Below are 24,059 nucleotides of genomic sequence, written 5' to 3'. Positions count from 1 at the left end.
CACAGCCAGCTCTATATTATAACGCTGCCCATTGACTCACAAGGCAATAAGGAGGCATCTGGACAAAAATCACAGATAAGTATTACTTCTGCTGTGACTGAACAGTCAAAAAAAGACAAAATATTTCCCAGTATGTGTTAAGTAACTGGAAGAACAATTCCTTGGTGAGAATGTAAGAGTTCTGAGGTAGTTCCAGAGGCAGATATAGAACTACTAAATAACTTGTTTGATGTCAGAGCTCATAATAACTACACTGATTAAAATTATAAAGCAGCACAGTGAGAACTTGGAGTTCTGTGGTATTCCGGGTCTCACATAAAATACATTGCTCAATTTAAATATTAAGGACCAATAGCTCAAATAGGACTGAGCAGAATCCACTAGTATTTCCTTTTGGGGGAAATAAATCAGAAAATTGAGCCCCTAGTTTCACAAATGAATACATGCAACCTAATCAGTCTTAAATTCATGTACCATACAATTAAAAAATTTTCCAGGTCTAAATACAGAAGTTACAGGCAGATCAAAAAAAGGTCGAATAAAGTAATTCAGGCCAAAGAATCAAGACTTGCTAAACCACACAAAGATCAGCTTTCCTAGGCTGAATTAGGCTACACATCCTGAAATTAGCTATCCTCAGTGGGGGGGGGGGGGGACATACCTGCAAAGAAACAAACACACACACACGCAGGCATTGATCCACATTCTTGGTTTTTTGCTCCATGAAGGTCAGAGTTATAATGAATGTAAAGAGAGCCCGTTACATCAAGAACTAAAATCTCCTGCAATAATGAAACACTAAATGCGAGCTGTAGCTGAGTACGGTAGCACAAGCTATAGGGGCAGATATGACAGAGCTGCTGCTTGGGTAATGAGCTGCAACAGTTTATACCAGCTGAGGGTCTGTCCCAAACGCTTGAAGGAAGCTGTTGTCATGACTAAAACCAAGTATTAGGGCTGCGTGCTTTGCAGCTTTTTATAGTGGGTTACATACTTTCTTCTGCCTTTCCCAGGCTAGGAAACTGGGCTATGAGCAGCTGGTAACTCCCAGGACTAACAATTCCACTACAATCTTTTCCTCTAATGCTTGAGTCTCCAATGTGTATGTTTGCGATACAGGACTACAGAGGGTAGGAATCACAGGTTTCTTTCCTCTGCCTACGGAAGCTTACCCACCGGGTTCACAAAACAACCTTTGTTACAACAGGACTTAAATTGGAGTCCTCGGAAGCAGCAGATGGTCAGGATGGGCTGCTGCCATCAGCCTTTTTCCTCTAGTCTGAAATTATTCACATAGTCCTACTCCACAGTGAAGGCGTTTTCTCAGCTTAAGAGCCAAAGTACACTAGTTTAAAGAAGGGACAACACAACCGCCAAGAAGTAGTCTCTTTTAAAGACACTACAATGAACTGTATATTGTGGTCATGTAAGAGCAAGAAACCAGTACCCCAGTCTGATGAATGAATTAAATGCTGTTCCTTATCAACAGGAAATATGAACACATTTCCTTTAATTATTTCCTCCAGCAAATCATTCCCTGTAGGTCTCAAAGGAAAGAACAGATGCACCCCAAACAAGTTTTAGTTTCTTTGCTAGTCAGTTCAAAGAAAATGCAAAACTCTTTAATAATAGCACCTCACTGTTTATACAAAACTGTTGTCCACAGAATTTGAAGTGCTCTACAAAGAGGCTATTATCATTATCTCCATCTGTAAAAAGGGGAAATGAAATAGAAGATAGCAGGAAAGCAAGGGCACACTCCTACTTGCACCCAGGTCATCTTCTGGGTCACTGTATTATATACCATTCTACCACACCTCCCCAACAGTGTAAATCCAAACACGAACCTGCAGTACAGCCTTTTTGCCTTTCGAGGGTACAGAAGGGGGAATCTCATTACAGATGTATGCAAACAACTGAGAAATTTTTAACGCTTCTGATTCATTGGCAGTATGTAAGTCAGTTTCAAAATGTGTTTCTTGCATGCATGAAGTATTTACAGACTTGGTCCTGCAGTGGGACTCTTTTCCCTTCGTTCATTTGAACAGGCTGAAGAGTTGATTCTCTTTGCTTGACTTGATGGTTCAGAGGCTACCTTATGGTGTTTTTAATTGCAAGATATTCTCGTCTAGAATGACATGCTTGTGTCAACACAAAACAGACTCAGTAAGAGATTCGCCATGGAATTTGAAACACTCTGTAGTGCAGAAATATTAGAATCTGTGAGCTTGGTTTCAAATTCTTCCAGGGAGAAGCATTCTGAGAAGGCTGCATCTGGTTTTCTAATCCCACTGAAGTTTGGGAGAATTCAGATCAGTCTTTACATCAAGCCCCTTCCCTAACAAGCAGGGCCAAGACGAACGACGTTACATTTGCCAACACATCCCTAGAGAGGGCAATGCAACTCTGTTGTGAAAGCCTCTTGTCATATTTTTACGTGGCTGGGAGGAGGTTGCAGTCGGGTTTAACCGAAAAGGGAAAGGGAAAACTAATCACAAGTCTTTTAAGTATACAGTCATTTAAAATACAAACAGCTTGGTAAGGCAGCCATTCAAGACTATTTCTCTTCAAATAACAAAACAATCCAGATATACTTCTAATTGGAATCAGCCTTGTCTAGGCTAAAAAAACTACAAACTTGATTTGAGATGTGCCTTCCATTTATGGAATATATAAGAAAGGGCTTAGAGACTTTAGGACTGATGGAATTCTGGAATCGTACAGGAAGAAAAATCAACCTAATCAATTTTAAGGATGTTTTGGTTATCCTTTTAAATCATAATTCTCAAGAAGGCAGCTTTGCTTCTACAGAATTCTGTTACTTTCATCTTTATTAAATCCTATGGGATGTCTCCCACAAGCATAGTAAAAAATATATATATACACACACATGAAGCCCAAAGTCAACTGATGTTCTTTTCTCAGCCATGGGAGAAATTTTTCAGTCCAGTAAGTACAATTTGAGGGTGAAATAAAAAAAGAGAAACTAATCAGGGCCATGAATCAAGCTCACTGGGGAACAACAGGGCTGTGCAGAACCCAGATCTAAATAGTTATTGTAATGTTAGAAATCCAGCCCAGGGATCTGACACTTACTGGTGAAGTTTATTGCCAAGTGAAAGCATGCTTGCAGACTAGACAATTTTTTGCTGCCCTCTGCAGGGCAGCATTGAGCATTGCCATCCTTGAAATTAACAAATAGTCTTACAAAATAAACTACGCTTTTTCAGAGGAACTTTTATTATCTAGTGGTACACACCGTTACTTCAAAACCAATCTGTACTCAATTTATATTTATTTATATTGCATTTATAAATGCAGAGCAGCAACTTCAGCGAGCTGATGGTCAGTTATATTTATGCTGAGTTTCATTTCTGTTTTCTAGGTTGGAGAAAGAAGCTGCTATATATCCAAGCCTGAAAAATCTGGCATAGTCAATTCTTACTTCTATTCCACAGAGGCAAATGCAGCTTCTAACTAATGCAGAGTTCTGCTCATCATGAAGAGCAGTACTCTGTCTCTGAAACACAGCAGTCAGACACAGAACAAAACCCACCTCCAATGCCTTAGAGAGCACAAATAGTGCTTTCTTGCTCTGCAAGGTAAGAACAAACTGTTAGACTGTGCTTTCTGCTGTATATGCTGCATGTATATGTTCTGGAAGCATGCTGAAGTAACTTTTGCTAGAAATATTACTCCCTAGAGCACTGTATCACACAGGGATAAAAGAACAGGCTGTCTTTGCTGCAACCTCATCTCTAAGCTTCCAGCCTTTACTAGGCTTGTTTGCTAGGTACTAGTATTTAACTAGAAACTGCAATGTACCAGAAAAGACTCTTCCACACTCTTGTCCTCCTCTGCTCAATGAAAAGATTAAGGAAACATTACTGTGTCATTCACTTCTTCCTTCCAAACTAATACTTCAAATTATTTCAGTCTCATACACTGGATGATTACAACAAACAAAAAGAATCTTCCAATGCTGAATGTTAACTCCTTGCCTGAGAACAAATATGGGTACTGTGCCTCAGTATCAATCAGTGTCAAAAAAAAGACATCTTTAAAAAGTTCTGAGAGAAAAGTGAGTAATGAAATATGAAACACTGAAACATGAACTATTACTTAAGTGATCAGCCACTCAATCCACTTATATACTTCACTTGAGAACATTTCCTTTAACTCCAAAGCAAGGGCAAGGAGGATATTGTTATAGTTCCAGCTGTTCTCTTAAGAGGCGTTCTGCAGATATTTTGCGTGGCCATTTCCTCACTTATCAAAACACAAACACCACCACCACAAAAATATCAGTAGTGTCATGAACCTAAATTCACTACTGTCTGCAGGACGTGCTGAGATCACATACTGCAAGACACTATTTAAGCACAGATATTTTCTTCCTCCATACAGGTCTGACATCACATGAGGATGCTATAGAGACAATGGTGAGACTAGAGGACAATATGCCCAAATACAAGAAAGTCTGACGTGCAGAAAGCTCTGCTGGAAGGCAGACTCTTAAACACCCATCATTCTTATCAGGTGCAGCAGGCCCAACTGTCCAGTCCTCACTGATGTCCACATGTGTAAAAGCAAAACGTATCTCAAATGCTTATAATCCATTCATACTGAAAGGCATTAAAAATTAGAAACAAAACAATTCATTCTGTATCTGTCATGGCTAATTTTGTCAAACACCAGAATTCGATACGGAGTGAGAAACTGCAACATAGAATTACAACACAGAAGTTGAAAGGAGGAAGAGTTTTTAAAGCTATCTGAACCAATTTGATAGCATCAAATGCAAAGAAAAGAACACTACAAGTTACGCAGGCTTGACACACTGGGATCAGCCTGTTAAAACTGGCTAAACTTGGCAATCAGGCTGACGGTTAGAAATTAAATACTTCCTCCTAAGCAGTTCATTAGCAACAACATAGAGCTATATAACTCCAGAAATGAATGACTCCTTACAGCTAGCACCTGCACTCTGGTTCCTAGAGGTCAAGCACAGTCAGCTTATACACACTTCAGGAACAGTCTAAGAAAAACCTTCAGAGATGGTGCAGCACTTCTGACCTTATACAGAATTCTGCAAGCAAGCCAAAGGGCTTAACATGACTTAATCAGAGAAGAACACAGTCCAACTCAGAAGCCAAACTTAGTTCTGACCAGGGGCAACCTCATTCTTCAGCATCATCAAACTGGCCAGTCTCAGTCATTCTAATTGGCGATGTAAAAGCAACGCAAGCTGCATGGTGACACCCTGGGTTGTAAAAGGAATCCTCTCGCCATGAATATGAGGCCAAAAGATTATTTTCCTGAAAGCTTCCACAGTGGAGATCGCCAGCATCTAAAGAAGATGAAAAAAGAGATTTAAACCATGGAAGGTATTTCGAAAACTAGCGGTGTAGAGCAGCAAGTTGTTTTGCAGTTCTACAGCATCTTCACGTCAAGAATGTCAATCTGATCTACCAGCACCAGTGAAATTAGCCTACAAACAAAGCAAACAGAAAGCAGAGTTTGGCAACAGCTTCATTTTAAGAAAGGCCATTGCCACAGAGACAACTTAAAACAGTTTTCCCAAAAGCTCAGTCACATACCTTGATTCAGAACATCTGACACCAGCTCTTACAGTTTATGCAGTTCTTCTACATTCTCTGCAGGTATAAAAGGCTCACAAAGCCACAGCTCTTGTTCCCCACTTCCTGCTGTCTCTGTAACCACATCCCCAATTAGGAGCCCCCAAACCCTTCAAGGCCTAGGTCAACTGCACGGAAATGGAAGAGAGAGATCCTGTAAAAGCTAGTTATGAACAGCATGTCCACTAGCCTATTAGAAGTCTAACAAACAAATAAAAAGCCCAGATTATGGGGCAGCAGAGGACCCAACACAGTATGCCACCTTGTCATTTTTCCAATAGCACTGCAGAACAAGCAATCAGAGCAAGCATTCTCAAAAGTAATTAAAAAAAAAAATAGAAAGACCAACCAAGCACCTTTTTGATTTGCAGCAGTTAACAACTCCAATACCCATTATCAGCATCCTTCATAAGCACCTGAACCCAATAATCACAGCTTCCTCCCACTAAATTTATGCAGTTTTAAGAGAATAAGCTGTAAGTAAGGATAAACTAATTAAACACAGGAAAATGAGAGAACTTGTGATAATTCCAATTAAAATCATCCATTTCAAAACATTACATGAATTTGAGCAGATGAGAAGGATGAAAAGGATATCCTAAAAAGGAAGGAAGGGAAACATCCAGAACGGAAGCAGCAACCAAAAAGGAAATAGCACTTTTCTCAGATTATGCAGCATGAAAAGTCAGCACTATATTTTCATTTTAAAATTTGAATGTTTCTATAGGAAGATTACAAAAAGCTTTCCCAAATCCTTCTACTGCCAACCTGTGGAACTACAGCCATCTGCAGAACACTAGTAAACAGAGAATTAATGTTTTCTAGGCAAAGACAGAACTGTTTGCATCAATTCCAAGAGATGTACTCTAGTGAGGAAAATGGAAATTATACTATTCTATCTCCACAAAAACTCAGCAGGTTATCATTCAACTATTGGCTAAGCACAATCCATTTGTTATATCCTAACATATCACCTGGCAAATGGGAAGGTTTAGAGTCTTGTTGCAAAGCAAGAGCCACTATCAAACATTTCATGAGCAGAAGGATTAATACTACTGTAAAGATGGGGGTGAAACTGTCATGACCACCTTTGTCCATGGGACTGATGAGAATGTAGTCAATCACATGCACAAATATTTGCAGAATCAGGCTTAAAAACAAATAAACAAAGAAATCCCAATCCAACAGCAACAACAACAAAACATACTCAGGACAGAGACTGAGTGCTTGTACCACTCACCTCCAAAGAACTTCGTGTTCTAGAGGGACTTTATGGTTGTATAATCTGGGCGAATTTTTCTGGAGGGAAGGAGGAACTTCTTTTACACAAAAGAAGTTACATTCCTGCAGTCCCCGAAACTCTCTTCGGCTTCAGAACAACAAGGATTCACTATAGAGGCCTAACCTCTCCAGAGAGGCTCCACACACACATACATGTCTTCCTTTCACCATCCCACTGCTTAAGAATTCAATTGCTCAAGCAAAAAAGGAATTACATATGAACTAGACAACATTGCCTTTAAATCTTATATTTTACAACAAAATAAAGTTATGCATTACAAATCCTTGAGGTAAACGCCAAAAAAAAATCATTTAGCAAAATAAACAAATGGAGTTATTTAAACACATTCGACCTGCAAAGCACCTGCCTCCAACCACGTACTAGCCAACACTCAAATGAAGCATAAGGAGATTTGTGCTTACCATAAGGAGTAAATTCAGAGTCCTCCAATTCTTTATCCCAGTCCTCCACCTCATACTCAGAGGCAGTCTGAAGCTCAGGAAACGCTGCAGCCTCAGGCATACTCGATGCTTCACCATCCGAGTCTTCCAGATCGGGGCAGAAGTGAGCAGATTCAACAGGAGATCCGCTAGCATCTTTTTCATAGTGAGGGATATCAGGGAATTCACCTTCTTGAGCCTCATTATCAGCAATGTTTGGAATATTCTTCAGTAAACATTCTAAAAACAACAGGAAGAGCCAACAGAAAGCCTTAGGAACTAAACAGGAACAATTAAATACTTAATATGCAATGACTTGGCCAGGTATACGAGAGGACTGCACCTTGTGGCTACAAATCTAATTTTAATAGATGTAGTTTCATTCAAAGTAATACTGCAGTATCGCTAAAGTAGTACTTTACACTTCAGATGCTTGGGAACATCAGACACAGGCCTGCATCCCAACACCAGCCCAAACCAGGATCTTCCACAGATTCCTGCTGGAACTTAACTCCTTAAACTATGCATAGGCCCCAGCAGCCCTATTTCATCACATTCAACTCTTGGGTTTTTTTTTGTTTGTTTTTTTTTTAAAGTAAGTTACTTTGAAAAACTGCAGTTCTGCTCTACCCAAACAGACAGGATTTTTCATAGCATTGATTAAATGCTCTCGTGCCTAGGAGCACACAAAAAATCTAAGCACCATAACAATCTGAGCACCATAACTCAACAGGCATTCCTCACGCATAACCAAAGAGTTTTAAGGCGCTTTCCTCGAGCATAAAAAACTTCATTACTCCCTGTCTCTTGGCTTGGCCCTGCTATTTTAGGCTTACCTTTCCTAGGCCTCCAGGCAGCAGCTCCCCCTTCGCTCGGGAGCCGCTCCTCCTCGAGGCGCGCGAACCCCACGGCGGCAGCCATCACCTACGAGACAATTTTGAAGAACCTCGTCACATCTCTCACCGAGTCCTACAGCGTGCGAGTGTTTCTGAGCCCTCACGCGAGGCCGATCTGTTTGCTCCTTTGATGAGTCAGAAGTTTTAAACCACGCAGGTTTTCATCTCGGAAAAGTAAATCTGCCAAGGGATGGCTCATGCTGCTGCTGCCATCAGTTACGTCAAACAGCAGCCAACTCCCCCCCCCTCCCAAAACAGCAAAAAAAAAAAAAAAAACACCACTAGTCTTGCAGGTCACAGCAGTCATCCGGCTGCTGCCCTGAACGGCAAGACCAGCAGCAAAACTGACCCGGCGCTGTCAGTTTGGGACGGGACGGCGGGCACAAGGACGAGCAAGGGCAGGGGAAGCAGGGGGACGAGCGGGAGGACCAACGAGCCCGACCCCGCCGCCTCGAGGGGGGCGAGGACAGAGCCGGGGCCTGGGGCAGCCCCAGGGCGCCGCAGGAAGGCGGGAGGCGCCGAGCACCAGGCGGCAACACCCGCGCGGGGCTGAGGGTCCCCTGAGGGGAGAGGGAAGGCAAACGCAGTTACCCGCCACTTCCCCTCGCCGCCAGGGCGGGCTTCCTCGAGGCGCTGCCTCCGCCCGGAGGGGGGAAGGAAAGGCGGCGGGACGGCGAGCCGGCGGCAGCCCGACAGGGCCGGCGGCCTCGGCACCGCCCGCGAGCCGCGCCCAGCCCAGCCACCCTCCTCCGCCGCCGCCGTGAGCCGGAGCGGGAGCCGGCCCCACCTCGGCGGGCGGCGCTCAGGGCGCGCAGCCGCGGCGCCGCGCGGGAAGCGGCACCTTCCCCTCGCGCCGCGCTGCCTCAGCGGGGGCCGCGCAGCCGCCGCCGCCGCCGCTTTTGAGCGTGGCACGAGCCGCCCTCCCCCCCCCCCCCATCAACGGCCGCCGTCCGCGCGGGGCGGCGCCACAGCGCGGAGACCGCCGCTGCCGGGCAGCGCAGAAGGAAGGGGCAGAAAATGACTAAATTTACCACAAAGTTATTAATTTTACCACGTAAAATTATTAGATTTACCGCAGAGTTATTAAATTTACCACGGAGCTGTTAAATCTACCACAGAGAATTATTAAATTTGCCACGACGTCTCTGTGAGGCGGTAGAAGTGGAAAATGAGACAGCGGGGAAGGGCTGCCTCCGAAAAACGCACCATGCTGGCTGAAAGTCGTTTTTGTTTCTATTTAGGCTAGTTACTGGTGTTTCCGTTGGGCAGACCTTTCCAGTGACTCCAGGATTCTGGATCCTGTAATCTTTTGCCAAACGCTGAGGATTCACTTGTGGATTAAAATTAAATATCCTCTCTGCTTAGCTCTAACTTTTGACTGAAGTCATCTTTCGATAGCAGAAAGGGGCACAAAAACATAGACAAGGAAGCGCTGCGTTGAACGATGCTCACCCGCTAACAGCCAGGGTTTAACTTACTCTGACACACGCTGTCAAACCAAATTCTGATTACGCCCTTCACGGCAACTAAACCCCCATCTTTCACGTCTTGTACAAGCGTCTTGGAGCGACGCAGGACGCAGCTGAGCACCCGCCATGTTCAGCTCAAGACTTGGTCCCGAAAGACCTAAAATCACGAGACTTCACAGCTGTTTGGCAGGCAGGAGCTGTAAAAGGGCTACGCGCTTGAACAAGCGCTAGTTTTTTAGTGAACGAGAGGGATGAGCCCAGCCTCAGCCTGCCCTACGCCCAGCGCGACAGTCGGCAACCGAGGCAGGCTCTGACCCACTCTGCGGCCACATCCCAACTTAGCCTTGGACCGGCTTGTTAATTACTCGTGATGCTCAGTCTTTACTCATTTCCTTAAGTAAATGCTTCTGAGCCTTTTATATAATCCTGTGCAGTTTGGCAAACTGAAGCACAAGCAATACTGGAAGACCGTTTCCGTGACCATCACGATCAACAGCCTAACGGTGGCCCGTTGCAGAAAAGTAATAGCCTCATGGCGTTCGGCAAAGCTGAATGAACCAGGCAAGCTGTTTGCCGCACGAAAACAACTTCAGGGCCCTTCAGCAGACACGGCGGCTTGTAAAAAATGCGTCAGTGCTATCAGAAACAGCCATCTTATAAAGTTGGACTGTCTTTTTTTTTTTTTTGTTCTATTCTACTGCGTTAACGCCTCTGCTTAGGCATGCAGCCCTAGTTAGGCTACGAATGAAAGGAAATAGCGACTGCCCGATTTAAAGGCAGAAACAAGCAATTAAACAATAGGAGAAAGAGGGTGGCAGAATACACAAGTATTAGCAGTAAGAGAACACATTTACATTCATCAAATTGTAAATAAACTATCAATACCTCCCCAGGCTCCCTGGGTTTTTATCTTGCCAAAAGATAGCAATCTCCCATGAAATCTCTTCATGATAGAAGCATGACTAGAAAAATGCATTATAACAGAGGGGAAGCACCTCTGCAGAGTAGATCTGGTAGCTGCTCCATGAACAGAAGGTACCAGGGAAATAAAGATGTTTTTAGGAAACGCACTCCAAGGTACTGTAGGTAATTAGTGGCAGAGTTGTGTACTGTACCAGAGCAGGTTAAGGAAAAGGTAGAGCTACAAAGGGCCCCAATAAATTTTAAATTTTCAAAAGTACAATTAAATTCTTTAACAGCCAGTTCTTCCATCAGTACACATCAAGGAGACTGTGCTCTTTTTAAAAAGTGGCACTATTTGTAGCTGGGGAAACTGAGGAACAGAGTGAAATGAGTTTTTGGGTCACCAACCGTGCCGGTACCAGTTCCAGCCCACAAGTCTCGAGCTTTACTCCAGGTCCGTTATGCTAACCCCACTTACAGAAATGGTGACATTTTCTGTTTTCTTGGATTTTTTTTAAAAGCTTTGCAATAAAGTAAAAGCTTTTTGTTATACAACTCAAGAAGCAAGACAAGTGAGCCAGGGAAGGGAGTAACATAATAAAGGACAGACCCACAACATTTAAGAGGAGCAAATACTGGGGGGAGTGCAAAATGCCAGACACGAGACAGCTGAAAACCACTGGGGAGATGGAAGATGGCCTGAATAAAAGCTTGGGAAAAGACAAAGCAGCAACATACTTCAGCTGTCATGGAAATAGTCATCTGAACAGGCTGTTGCTCCAAACCTTGTTTACAGCTCACCAAAAGTTACTGGAATTCATTGCTTGAGAGGAATTGCAGGTTCTACTTGTGTGAGAAATCTAAACAAAATATTTTTCTGTTCTAGCATGTCATTAAGGAGCAAACCACTAATCTTGCAGGTGACTAATGATAATAGATTAATGGCTGAAAAACATCTATCTAGTACTCAGAAAGAAAGCCTGCCTTTCTGGATCAAGGTCCTCATGTCAAAAACTGGCATTCTGAGCCTATCTCCTTGAAAAAAATCACACCATTCAGACATTGAGAAATTACATACAGCAATAGTTCCTTTAAGTTCCTGTATGTTCCCTAGGCATCCTCTACGGGCAATTGCTAGAAAAGAGAGACTGAGCTAATGGTCTGATGATAGCAGTTATGGTGTTTTAACCAGTTTGACATAGGAAAATGTAGCTCTGCAAACAACCAAGGACAGCACTGTCTCTGAAGAACCACTATCCATTTTTTTCAGGGTTTGAGGACATAAGGCTAAAGTGCAAGTTAGAACTTTCTACTGTGACATCAGGGACATATGTGATAGATCTCAACTCACCTCTGCATTTCACAGTGGCTCTCAGAATTACAGGTTTTAGGATACAAACACAAATTGCAGTGGTTATTTTGGTTTTTAAAAGGATTGCAGGTGACTTCAAGGTTAAGAAATAAGAAGTAAATAGCATTATCATTTTACAGGTTGTTTTCCATTGTTCCATTCTTCATTACAGAACTTAGATGAGATACCAAGATCTCCTGAGGTGTGGCTTCTGCGGTTTTGGGGGGGGGGGGCGAGATTGCATTTATGTGCTGTAATATTAGCTTTCCAGAGCATAAAACCTGATGCATTATGACGACGAAGAGTTTACTCTTATAATTCTCAGTAGAGAACACTCTCAGAGCTGCCTTTGCTTTCTCTTTTAACTGTGCACTTCAACCTACCATTGACAGAGGCACCACCGGTAACAACTGCAATAGGGCAGAATACATTCTTGCACATGTGAAAAATCAAAAAAGTATATTTTAATATGATTCAGGAACATATTTACCCCCACACAAGAGGTTAAAAAATTCTCCACTGTCATGTTGTAATTGATTAGTTACAGTTTTTCATAAGTGTCCAGTTTGCAATAAAGTGTATTTGGAAACAAAGTTTTCCACCAGGTCTCCCTGTAACATCTTCATAGCTCGCCAGTGAATGCTCCCACAGTTTTCTGGTTTGCCTTGCGGATGACTTAGCTCCTCTTTAATATAATCCAGCCAGAGATCTTTAAAAGAAAACAGAAATTCCCTGGGTATTACATAATAAACATACCAATCCTAACTTAGAAATTCTCTTCAAAAAAAACGTTCTCCATCTTAAATGCAATGAGGTTTACTTCAACAAACTTTTTCCCCACCTCTTGAGGTCCAAAAGCTATTCCCAGCTGGGACAGTGATGTCGTAAGAAATAACATAACTCCTCTGGAGCAGCTTCCTATACCATTTGGGATACTGCAGAAATCTCAATTATGAAAAGATAGCTCCATACTGTTCCCAAATCCAGATTAAAGGTGATGTGTATTTCTTATGCCAGCATGTCAAAACCTTACTTGCTAGCAGTTCTGCTGAAGCCATCCTACTGTGACCAAAGATCCTGGACGGAAAGTTCAGGGTCACTGCAGAGTGTCATGCACTTAACGGAAAAGAAGAAATAAGATGCACTCTGCTTGACAGCAATCACAGGTAGCAAAAGTAGCAAAAACAGCTACTTTTTCAAATGTATGGAAAGAAAAGAGGTAGCACTGAATTAAAAACAAAACAAAAAAAACCTTTACCAGAATCTGTGCAACCAAACTCTCGCAAGGCACGTTCATAGTACTCTCTCAAATGAGGCATTTTGCAGGACTCCTAGCAAAGGAAGGCATTAAAAGTCCGTTTACTTTGTACGGAAATAAACCCTGCAGCTCGATTAGATTCTTAAAAGAAAAAAAATGCCATACTAATTATACACACACACACACACATTGCCAAGAAGTTCAAAGATTAGTTACCATGGAACTTGGTTTTGTAATGCATGCTATGAATCAGCTTTAGACTACAAATATGAATTGATTACAAACTAATTATACTACTCATAAGCCCACCATTTTCTATTCAAATTCAAAGACAGAAAGCGTAGTTTACAAATACAAGGCACTAATGGGGTATTTAACAACTTACTTGCTCCTTTTCTATTTGGATCATCTTCCTGAAGAAGTTGAGTGAAAATGGACGATTTTCATGCAAGCTAGAGTAAAAACATAAATAACTTCAGGCTTTGAACCTTATAAACATATACCCTAGAAAAATCAGGTTTCAGGTTTTAAATTTGTCACCTGGTAAAGACTCTTTTTACTTTCTTATAACCACCGTTCCTGTAGGCCCAGTCAAGATACTTTTCTTTCATAGTCACAGATTCAGTAGGAGCTGTGGCACGCAAGGATCTCTGTAAGGTAAAAAACACAGAAGTTACAATTAAAAGGCAACAGGGGAAAAGAAACCAACATCTGACCTTAAGTGGATCTCATAAGTTAGACAAGGTATTGGACAAAAGCATTCTGAATGATGTCTGAAAAACAGCATTAAGAAACACATCCAATATTGTGCAAATTAAAATAAAACCTAACATACATTTCTCTTCCAATATTCCAGACAGCTGGGCTTTGACATTCCTCTAACATCCTTCATGTAGAGGGTTTCCCAATGCTCTACAACCTGAATTTTAGTTTCCACTGGAAATAAGTTGTTTTATGCTGTAAACAGGAAAAAAATAGGCCAGGCAAAGAAATAGTTTTTTGCCCAAAGGTATTCATAGATTAAACAGATCATAGGTTCAGGGATTAAAGTCCAAGTTTCATTCTTGGAGTTTTCTGTAACATCGTTGATGCTTTCATACAGAGATTGGAAAATACTCTTTTCTGTGTTCAGACAGATATCTGAAAATAGAACAAAAAATCCTAGACCACACATTTATGATCAAACTAAAAAGAAAAAACAAAAATCCATCGTTAGCTACGCTTACAAACATCTGGATGTCTATGCAGCATGGAAACGATGTCAAAACTTAGGAGCTTGCATCCAACTGATTCTCAGTAACAGTTAGCAATTCACAAAAGTTCTATTTGAAATGCTTTGGTATCAACACGTCCACAAAAGAACTGCAGTATTTTCACTGCATTTTTTACACGCTCTGCACATACTGTTCCTGTTTATTTTCACACTGTCAGAAAAAGTAAATTTCTATTAGCCAAGCACCTGGTAGAGGGCTTCTGTGTCTTCCTTGCTATTTGTGCCTTCACTCCATTCCACCCAGAGGGTCCATAATGGCAAGGTGCCCTACAAGATAAGCAAGCAGGGAAATCATATGACTGAAATATAGGTAAGACTCGGATCGATTTACAGAAACGGATACCAAGATATCCACCAGGTTCTACATTACAACTGCTGTAAAACCGTCCATTAGACAAGGCTGTTAAAAAAATGACTTTGCGCTGTACACTGAAATCAATTATTGTCTCTCTCCTCACTCACAGAACAAATATTACTTAGCTGGAAAACTGCTAGAAGCGTTGCCAAGGATGAGACACGTTCTTTTGCATCCCTGAACACCACGGCCCAAAGATAACTCCCGAGAACAGGAGGAAAGAAACAATCATCTGATCCTTTCCTCTCCTCACTCCTTATATCCAGTGTTTGAAATAGAACACAAGAGAGCACATAGCTAATCCAAGGCTTGAAATACCACACACGCAAACAATACATCATCACAGTGAAAAAAAGGAAACGTGTTTTTCAAGTCAGACATGAAGAATGCCAGGTGACTGCTAGAAAAGCATGCAAAATATCACCTGTCATTCAGGCCTTAAAACTCTGAATTTGAAGTATATTTGCAGCTCCCAGATATTCTTGAATACAATGTGCATGTGAAATGTCAAGTTCTTATTTTTAACCTTAAAAATGATTTAGGACTGAGTGCCTCGTAAAAGGAAAAACCTTTCAAATAAGTACCAGAGGTTTCCTGTCCAAAACAACTGCATGCAAGTCCATAAAACCACCACAGACCTTAGCTTTCACGTGCTTAAGGGCTTCCTCAAAACGCTGGGTCACATCGTCGCTCTTCAGTTGGATGAGCACCTGCAGCCTCATCTGCCATACTTCCACTGACAGACTGAAACGCTTAGTTGCAGCTTCTGCCACCTCTGTAGCCTTTTCACAGAGGCTGGACTCCAGTAATAGCTGAAGCTAAAAACCAGCAGATACAGGTAGTCACCACAAGAGATTTGTAGTGTTTCGATAGAAAACAAGGCCTTGAATGCTATTTTGCCCACCTTACTGTCTACTCAAAATGATAAAGTTAGGCATGCAAGCAATGCAGGACAGTCTCCCAGTCTATTCTTCTGCATCAGCTCTTACCCACTGCTTATACAGAGCTTCTGGCAGCAAACTGGACCCATGGGCTTTGTCGAACACGCTCAATGTCCTCTCCAGCCTCTAGAGCCAAAAGAAAACAAAAAAGAAAGAAAAACATTATTGCTGCATCCACCAGATCCAAGCATTACAAAAAGCCTAGCGGATTTTTGTGTCCAAATCTCCGTGAAATTCAACAAAATGTACATATCTAATGCTTGAGGTACCCGTATACGCTCCAAGATGAAGGTGGGATTTCAGCATTTTAGTTACGCTTCTCCCTTAAATAGCAACAAAACTCCACATAGCAATGTTCTTCGATTGTAGTAAAAGGGACCAAACTGCACAAGATTCATGATTAATTCAGTCAGTAATACCCAAGCACAGCGGCGTAAGAAAGGTGCCCACACGCCAGCACCAAACTTTGCTCAGTCTTGTTTACAAGAACAATTGTAATTCATCTCTCCTTTTGAACAAGCCCAGGTTTGCAGGACTATCAGAGAACATTAACAAGCTTGGCCTCTTAAGAACTTCCATCCAAGGCGGTCACAGTATTTTGCTGACGAGTAAATGCCCGAGTTATTCGTGTTCATGTCAGGCCACAAGGCGAGCCTGACGGTAAAGCTGACTCCCTCAGAGGGAGACTAAATGATCTTTAATGACGATTCCATTTCAACATTTCAGATGGAGCATTTCAAAATATACTTGCGCTTTGTTTGAAAGATTATAGAAGTCAGTAAAAATAGGGATGCTTTGTTACTATGATTTCTAATGAGTATTTACCTTTTGCTTTAACTCTTCACTGTTGGTTTTCCTGTTATATCTCTCCAGACAAAAAGTGATGTAGCATTTCCACATGTTCTCTGCAGGATCAAAGGCATAACATCAGACTCTATAGAATCACAACAGTAAGCATAAATGTTTGTCTTTAGGGTAAGGAAGGAAGGAAGGGAATCCAAGCACTAAGTATTAATGCCAATTTTGTATTAAAATGTTGTAGCATAGAAGAGTCCTCCACATTTATAACATTAACATTTAAAAATGGCTCTCCAATATGCGCTGCAGCCGCTAACTGTTCTGAAGAGCACCAAGCTCTTAGTTTAGCTGAGCACTTCAGCGCATATTGTCACAATTAACATTCAGTGCATCCTTTACCTGTAGTTTTCAATGGACCTGTATGAGTGAGGACACTCACAGGCAGTGGAGAGAAACCTTCTCTGTCTGCCTGACTTCAAAGGCTCTATGGCAGCAAGTCTGAGTTCACTCTACAGACACAGCCTCTTGACAGTCTTTGTTAAGAGTAAGGACGACGCCAGGTGTTGACATCAGATATCCATTCCACTGGCAACTCGAGAACATTGCTTACTTCCAGATAACTAGCAATATATTTGAGTTTGACAGGTTTCTTTTATTTAGGCAGTTTTCTCTGTCTACAGTTCCAAAACCTCTGCTGATCTTACTAGCTGTGTGCCTCTACTATCCTCACTGGTGAAGTCATATGAAAAAAAACAAGCAACAAAAAGCACTTTCAGTTAAGCAACTGCTTCAAAAGCCTAATTGCACTGGAAAGTAACTCATAAAATAGATCCCGAAAAGGTAGCATCTACGAACTGTTTGCCTTCCCTTAGATACGGGAGAGCTTGCCAACGTCTGCTTCAACATTGTTACAGTACACAGCATGTAAAAATACCAGGAGAACCTGATGTTAAAATGCAAGCAGAACATCTCACCTGTGGGGACTGCTGCCACAGCCTCTTCAAACACCGCACAACACCGTTCCTCTCTCTGAGTCATTTCAGATACTTTCATCTGTTTTGTAGTATGTTCTGCGGACTGCACGGACCCCAGTTCTAGCTCACGACGGGCCATGTAGTCCCAGGTAAGAGGGTCATCAGCATACTTGGCCTGCAAACTAATATACCATGTCTGTAACAGCACTGAACTGCTGTTAATCTTTCACAAGTATTCTTAGAAGGGTTGTTATTTCTCTAGTAATGGCTTGAAATAGAGTGGCAGCTTTCCTCTAAAGAAAGAGCAATTGAGGAAACTAAAGATACAAAAGAACCACCAACAAGTTAACTAAGAAGCTCCACCCTTCCTGCAGATAAATTACTGAAAACTTAAGTGCTGTAATAATTCAATGACAACTGTATTTTATCTACATTTTCTTCGCAGGTTCTCAAATCCTATTCTGAAGTTAGATACAAGTACCTTTACCAAACAGCATGCTTTCCTCTCTTGTTTTATTTTCTTTGAAGGATTTCCCATATGGCTTAACATTCAATTTCCTTAGAGAAACCACCCTTAGTCATTAACCTGTCAACTCTCTATAAATTAGGGAAGTTAGTGGACTGTTTTACTAAAAAAAAAAAAAAAAAAATCCTCACCTTTCAAGAATTTCTTTTTGCAAATCTTGGGTAAAATCAAAGAGCTTTGCAATAGAAAGCACAGCCAGATGAAATTGAACATCTAGGTATCAAGAAGGAAAAAAAGTTATCAACTAGAATTAAAACGTTACACCCCACTGGACCCTTTCCATTTCAGCATCTTTGCCATCTTTTTTCATGACACAGATAACATTTAAGTGTCTAGACAGATCTTCTTTCCTACAAACCTCAGTGTTCCACCCATATGGTAAGCCACATATTGGGATGCTAATTGCCTAAATGTATGCTTCAAGAGTTCATGTTAGCCAGTGACAAAAAGGGCCATGAAACCCATGAAAGGGCAGGACATTCCAGACTCCAAAGTGACAAACTAATCCTGTCCTCTGATGTGCTTCCAGATCCTACCAGCTTGGTTCTGCTTACAAATTTAATCAGTACCTCCTCTACTCTTTCATCTGACTTTTTAATGAAAATACAGTACGGCTCCACACTTGGGACAGATCTCTCCAGAGCTGCACACAGTATATGCCTCCAGTCAGATGGTAAGCTATGGAAAACTATGCTAACCAGGATATTCTAATCAATGAATTATCCATCCATCCTGCATCTCCCTACGTTATCTTTGAGAATGCCATGTGACGTGATGTGACATAAGATCATGGCAAATCCCTATCAGCCATTACTCATTTCCTTATTTTTAGGTACTTACAAATCCTTTGCATGTCTATTCATTCCAGTATTTCTCCAAGGAATTTAAAATATGCCAACTGGTCTGTAATTTCCTCCAACACTCTCTTCTTTCCTCTACTTTTCAATGTTGATATTACATCTTGCGCTTTGTTGTCTTCCAAAACATTCTTATGCTTTCTCAAAGACAACTATCAATTTTGCAATTATTATAAGCCCAGTTAATTTGAAATCATCTAACCTACTCTGATTGTTATTGTAGTCTGAATTCCTATCAGTAGTGCTAGTAAATCATTTGCGATCAAACGTTCAGTAGACAACACAGGAAGAAAGGCCTATAATTCTAAACTGCCCTCCTACCCCACTTTTTTTTTTTTTAAAAACAGATTTTGAGCCTGTAAGCCCAATGCCTATGTCACTTCAGTCCAAAAGCTGTTGTACTGGAAGAGGTGCCTGCCTGCAGAACAATTATGAATTCAGAACAGTCAGTACTATGCAGTTACACTTTGACATCATTTAGGTTCTACTAGGAATGGTGTATGGTGTATTTGAGAATGCATCTTTGTGTTTACATTGGAACTAGCACTACCCATATTAGATACTGGAGACCTGAGTGACAATTTTCCTACTGAACAAGGACAAGAAATGTTAAACTACCTTTGATTTTCTGAGCAGCGTCCCTGTAAATGATGCGAGCCATTTCCCCATTAAGAATCTCCTCAGAGTAATTGAATTCCCCCTGCATTATCAAGCAGAATATTGTTAAAATTATTTTCCTTTCTCGGCTACCATTTTTGCAAACATGGAAAAAATGTCAGAAAAAGATATTAATGTTTTTCTTCATCAGAATCCATCTTTATCTAGTTTGCACAAGTGGACTAGAATGAAAGACATAATCAGTTTAACCATTCCTCACCAGAAATAGGCATTAACTTTCAAACTCGGGGATATAATGAGACTTTACAAATAGCTTCTATGCTTAAGAAAAATTAAAGACAATGTATGAAGTACTTGAGCTGAGCAACAGCCAACACTTGAAAAGCTTAGCACAGGCACAGCATGGGAACAACTTTCTCTAAGCTGCTCTCAAACAAACCCTTAACACCGATCCCTTGAAGTTATGCATTCAGACGGGTGATATGCGAGCAGACAGTATCTCTGGGTAAGTTTAGGTGACCTACTAGGTCCATCTTTGCTCGTTCAAATTCTTTCTTTTCTTTCCTCTGTTTTTCAGCATGCATCAGCTCCATTCTGAAATACTATAAAAGAGAGAAAACATGAAAATACGGGAGAGTAAAGCATAAAACACCTAAGTCCACAAACGTGGTAAAACAAGCCCTGTCTGAGGAGCTACAAACCTAACATCCCATGCACGTCTTACAGCCTTGTTTTTTAACGAATTGTGTGCATACCCATCTGCTCTACATATTTCTAAGAAATTTCCCACATTTAGACATTTCCATGTTTCAGTCATTCTTTAAACCCTAATTTGCTGTTAAGAAAAACCGTGGATACTTATTCTAATTCAGAGAAATTGCAGAGCTCACAGTACTTTAGAGAATTCTGACATATTCATTTATACACAGTGTAAGACCCTCAATTTGTATGTATATATATATATATATATATACAAATATATATATATATAGGGTTTGCTAAGCAGTTGTTAAAAGCTACCAATACAGAGCACAAAAACTTAAAGAAAAAAAATCTTTTTGACAACATTTCCACATTGATGGAAAAGCAATTTTTGACAGATTGATCTGAGAAATTCGCTGGACTGATTTGATCTGACTGAAAATAACAGCACATCGAGGAAAACCAGAAACTCACTTCTTGATAAAGTTTCGAACACTCTGGATGGAAGCGCAAAGCACGAAGAAACAAGTGCCTAGCGCTTTCTGACGAGAGACGTGCCTCCATTTCCCATTTTGCTGCCATAATCCACAGTGCTGCAACAGAAAACATGAATGAGTCCATTTCAATGTAAAGCAAGTGGCTGGTCATGAGAACCCATTCTGGAATGTACTGCCCAGGATGCACAGGTTCTTTTCGTTCTGTGTACCCCCATCCCAACACATCCACGAGCTCAGCAATGGGATGGGATAGATGACTGATTGCCTATGAGTCCTACTTAAAGGACTAAAAGCTGAGCAGATCCAGGAAGCTTAGTCTGGCATAGCTATACCAATGATGTACAACGACATCTTCAAAAGCCAAAAAGAAGCCATGAGTATTCAAGACTTTCTACCCCGAAGTATTTATCCAGTTCCCAGTCTACCTGGGAAAACATCATTCAAACTGAGAGGACTCCCACTTCGCAACAGCTTTTGATTGTTCAGCACAATCCTCGTCAGAGCACTTCTCTCTGAAGGAGCAGCAAAGCAAATCATAAGAGAAAGGAATTTTTACCCCAAAAGCTTGAACCGAGATCTACGAGAATTTAAACCAACATTATTCAAACATTATTCAAATTCAAGTCTTTTCTGCAGGACTCGCCACTGTTTTACTCACCTGGCTTATTGGGATGAATGGCTAACATGCAAGAAAACACCTTACTAAGCTGATGTTTTGCATTCTGTAAAAGGAAAAAAAGTTTAGTTGTACCTATTCTAGTACTGAACTGAACCACCAGCATCAAAGTTTCATTATGGAAGGTTACAAGCTCCACTGTAGCTGTGACAGGAAAGACTTCTTTACTCCTTTATCTTCAGTAGAAAGCGTCTCAGATTTGTTTAATACTGATCAGCTTTCAAATGTTACCATGACTGCATCGGGATAGATAACTTAAACCTCTTCTGAACTAGAGAGCTAACACAAATCTTGCCTGAATCACAAACCCATAGCCTCACTGATCACTCTGAGGTAAAGACTATATGTTTTGGTGGCCACCTTCTTTAGTACAGTAAGGTCAATGTCTAAGGGTAGGAATGATGTGAAGACTGGCACAGAAAACAATTTATGATGTACAAAATTGCTAAGATTATACCTTTCAGCATAACCACAATAAGAAATGTTTGGAACAAAATCACAAGTCACAGACAGGTGATCTATGCACTCCAGAGAAGCGATAACCAGTAGCATGATTCTCACAAACCAAATGATACTCCAGATTCAATGCAATCAGCCCCACCTTTGCCACCTGCAAGCATCAAATTTGATAATAACTCATTCTGAGTCAAATTCTGCATTATTTACTTCACTGAAAATGCTAGGCAGCCCCAATAATACCACCAATACTATTCCAATACTGCATTAAGACACAGTAAAAATTGGTCTCCTGTCTTGTAATACTAGTCTCAGGCGCTAGACTGATCATCATTTCAGGATCGTCTTGATTCAAGACTCATGTTCTGAAAACTCACCCACTGCTTGCAAAATGCGACATGTGACAACCACAGCTGGACATCTTCCTGTTGGGAATGCAAGAGGGAAGAGAATTAACCTTACAATAAGGCAAGCAAAGAATCAGTTTTGCACACTGGCAAGCAAAGAATATGCACTTGGCAGGACTAGAAAAGAACATGCAGATAAAAGTAATTTTGAATCTCAAATTCCCTTGCTTTCAGATCTTCCAATTTCTGCAAAATTGTCCAAAGAAAGCTAAGCCCCCATCTCAAGATACACCCTCACAGCCTCTGCAGCCAAATTTGAGCTCTGTACTGAGTTCAGTACAACACATTATGATGATGCCTTAGGTACCCATCTAAGCATTAGTTTTACCATTGGATATCTCAAGACAATCTTTTCCCAAAGCAGCTGAAAGCCTTTTTATTCCAGGTTTCTAGTTCTTGGAAGCTGGCAGACCAAACTCACATGAAAATACATGGCTCAAGACAGACAAGAAGTAATGACTTGGAAAAAACAAAATATTGTTTCTGTACAGAAGACGTTTAATCTGATATGAATGCTCTACTTCCAGGCTACTACTAAGTATATGATGATCTAACTTATATTCAGCTTTTCAATTACATTCTTCTAAATTACTGCAAATATTTTTTGGTAGCGATAGCTGGATTTACTTTTCAAAACACATCATGCCAAAGAGTATTTTTCAACCTACCAGTCCAAGTGAAATAAACAGACTTACCTTCCATTTTCCTGTGGCACGTTTGAAGAGGCTATGGACTCTATGCACAATGGAGTTCTCAATTTCATCCTTCTTAAATGAATACCCAATACGCTAGGAAAAAAATATTAATTTCATTGCCCTAGAAAGTTTGAAGTACAGTCTTTTGCATTCTAAGTAGCTGAAAAAACTTACTGCTCTTCTCTTTTTTATTAGTTCCAGCAGATTGATTTCATACTAGAGGAGAAAAAAAAAACATTTACAATCAAATGAGGAAACATGCAACAGCAAACAAAAAAGAAAAAAAAATAGATAAAATAGATCAAATTCTTATAGCTAATCAGGCGAGTAATAAGAATTATGTCCACAAAAACATAATCAAGTCTGCAGCCAGATAACAGCGTTTTGAAAGCTGACTGAAAGCAAGCTTGAGTATTTATCCCGCGCGTGAGACTCGAGACTTCTGCTGCCAGCAACCTACACGTTCCCGGCACTGCAACACACAAGCCAAACTTTTACAGCAAGGAAATTCGGCTTCACAACGCTTGCCCAGCATGTCGGGGGACAGCGCTCTCTGCATCCCTGGACAAAGAGCCTCTTTCAGGGGCTCGCCGCCGGCCGGGCGAGGCCTAGGCGCCAGACCGGCCCGTTCCCGGCACGGCCAGCTGCGCCACCAGCGCCCCAGCGAGCCGGGCCTGAGGCAGGCACTGGTAAGCTCTGCTAACCCGTACAGCCTACCTGAATGTAACTGATAAAATCCTCCTTCCGCAGGGCTCTCCGCTGTATTTTGTACTCCAGCGCCGAGGCCTTCCTCAGCACGGCCCTGCGGGAAGGGGCAGCTCAGCGCGGCCCGGCCCGGCCCGGCGCGGTCCCGCCGCCCCCCGGCCCCGGCCCCACCTGATCTCCCTGCGCGTGAAGAGCCCGACGCGCTCCAGCTGCTCCAGCTCGGGGACGCGGTCCTCCAGGCGCTGCTCGATGCGCTCCGCCATGGCGGCGGCGCCGGCGGCTCCACGCGCCCTCCCGGCCCCGGCGCAGTTCCGGGCTGCGCTGCCGCCGCCTCCGGCTTC

General features: G+C 41.7%; 2 protein-coding genes across 3 annotated transcripts; both read right to left on the bottom strand.

Annotated features, from left to right (window-relative positions):
• Positions 1 to 1,573: 1,573 nt before the first annotated feature.
• COPRS (coordinator of PRMT5 and differentiation stimulator) lies at positions 1,574 to 9,020 on the bottom strand. Its single transcript, XM_068913570.1, has 4 exons — positions 8,849 to 9,020; positions 8,198 to 8,285; positions 7,344 to 7,601; positions 1,574 to 5,350 (listed from the first exon to the last, which is right to left on the bottom strand). The coding sequence occupies exons 2-4, from the start codon at positions 8,280 to 8,282 to the stop codon at positions 5,181 to 5,183; spliced, it is 513 nt and encodes a 170-aa protein (XP_068769671.1). The 5' UTR covers positions 8,283 to 8,285; positions 8,849 to 9,020; the 3' UTR covers positions 1,574 to 5,180.
• Positions 9,021 to 12,422: 3,402 nt separating this feature from the next.
• On the bottom strand, positions 12,423 to 24,059 carry UTP6 (UTP6 small subunit processome component). 2 transcript variants are annotated; one of them, XR_011135545.1, is made up of 20 exons: positions 23,890 to 24,054; positions 23,731 to 23,815; positions 23,188 to 23,229; positions 23,014 to 23,106; positions 22,289 to 22,336; positions 21,438 to 21,501; positions 20,757 to 20,875; positions 20,105 to 20,182; positions 19,581 to 19,662; positions 18,237 to 18,318; positions 17,580 to 17,761; positions 16,633 to 16,712; positions 15,856 to 15,933; positions 15,505 to 15,684; positions 14,698 to 14,778; positions 13,779 to 13,888; positions 13,624 to 13,690; positions 13,239 to 13,311; positions 13,014 to 13,096; positions 12,423 to 12,689 (listed from the first exon to the last, which is right to left on the bottom strand). XR_011135545.1 is itself a non-coding variant. In XM_068913938.1 (19 exons), exons 1-19 carry the CDS (start codon positions 23,979 to 23,981, stop codon positions 12,532 to 12,534), a joined length of 1,794 nt encoding a protein of 597 aa, XP_068770039.1. In that variant the 5' UTR covers positions 23,982 to 24,059; the 3' UTR covers positions 12,423 to 12,531. The 2 variants fall into 2 exon arrangements, 1 of the variants encoding a protein (XP_068770039.1); XM_068913938.1 differs by lacking the exon at positions 13,014 to 13,096 and having other exon boundaries at positions 23,890 to 24,059.

This window comes from Struthio camelus, chromosome 19 (genome assembly GCF_040807025.1).
Source record: "Struthio camelus isolate bStrCam1 chromosome 19, bStrCam1.hap1, whole genome shotgun sequence".
Classification (NCBI taxonomy): domain Eukaryota; kingdom Metazoa; phylum Chordata; class Aves; order Struthioniformes; family Struthionidae; genus Struthio; species Struthio camelus.
The sequence above is the reverse complement of the archived record's forward strand: the minus strand, read 5'-3'. Positions and strand labels throughout refer to the sequence as shown.

Bases quoted from the DNA above. Each gene is read 5' to 3' on its own strand.
- COPRS (XM_068913570.1), bottom strand. From the start codon at position 8,282: ATGGCTGCCGCCGTGGGGTTCGCGCGCCTCGAGGAGGAGCGGCTCCCG. The intron at 7,602-8,197 runs GTAAGCCTAAAA...TGTTGTTTTTAG, and splicing joins TGCCTGGAGGCCTAGGAAAG to AATGTTTACTGAAGAATATT. The intron at 5,351-7,343 runs GTAAGCACAAAT...CATCTTCTTTAG, and splicing joins CTCTGAATTTACTCCTTATG to ATGCTGGCGATCTCCACTGT.
- UTP6 (XM_068913938.1), bottom strand. From the start codon at position 23,981: ATGGCGGAGCGCATCGAGCAGCGCCTGGAGGACCGCGTCCCCGAGCTG. The intron at 23,230-23,730 runs GTAGGCTGTACG...TTTCTCCTCTAG, and splicing joins ATTTTATCAGTTACATTCAG to TATGAAATCAATCTGCTGGA. The intron at 19,663-20,104 runs GTAGGTCACCTA...TTGATAATGCAG, and splicing joins AACGAGCAAAGATGGACCTA to GGGGAATTCAATTACTCTGA.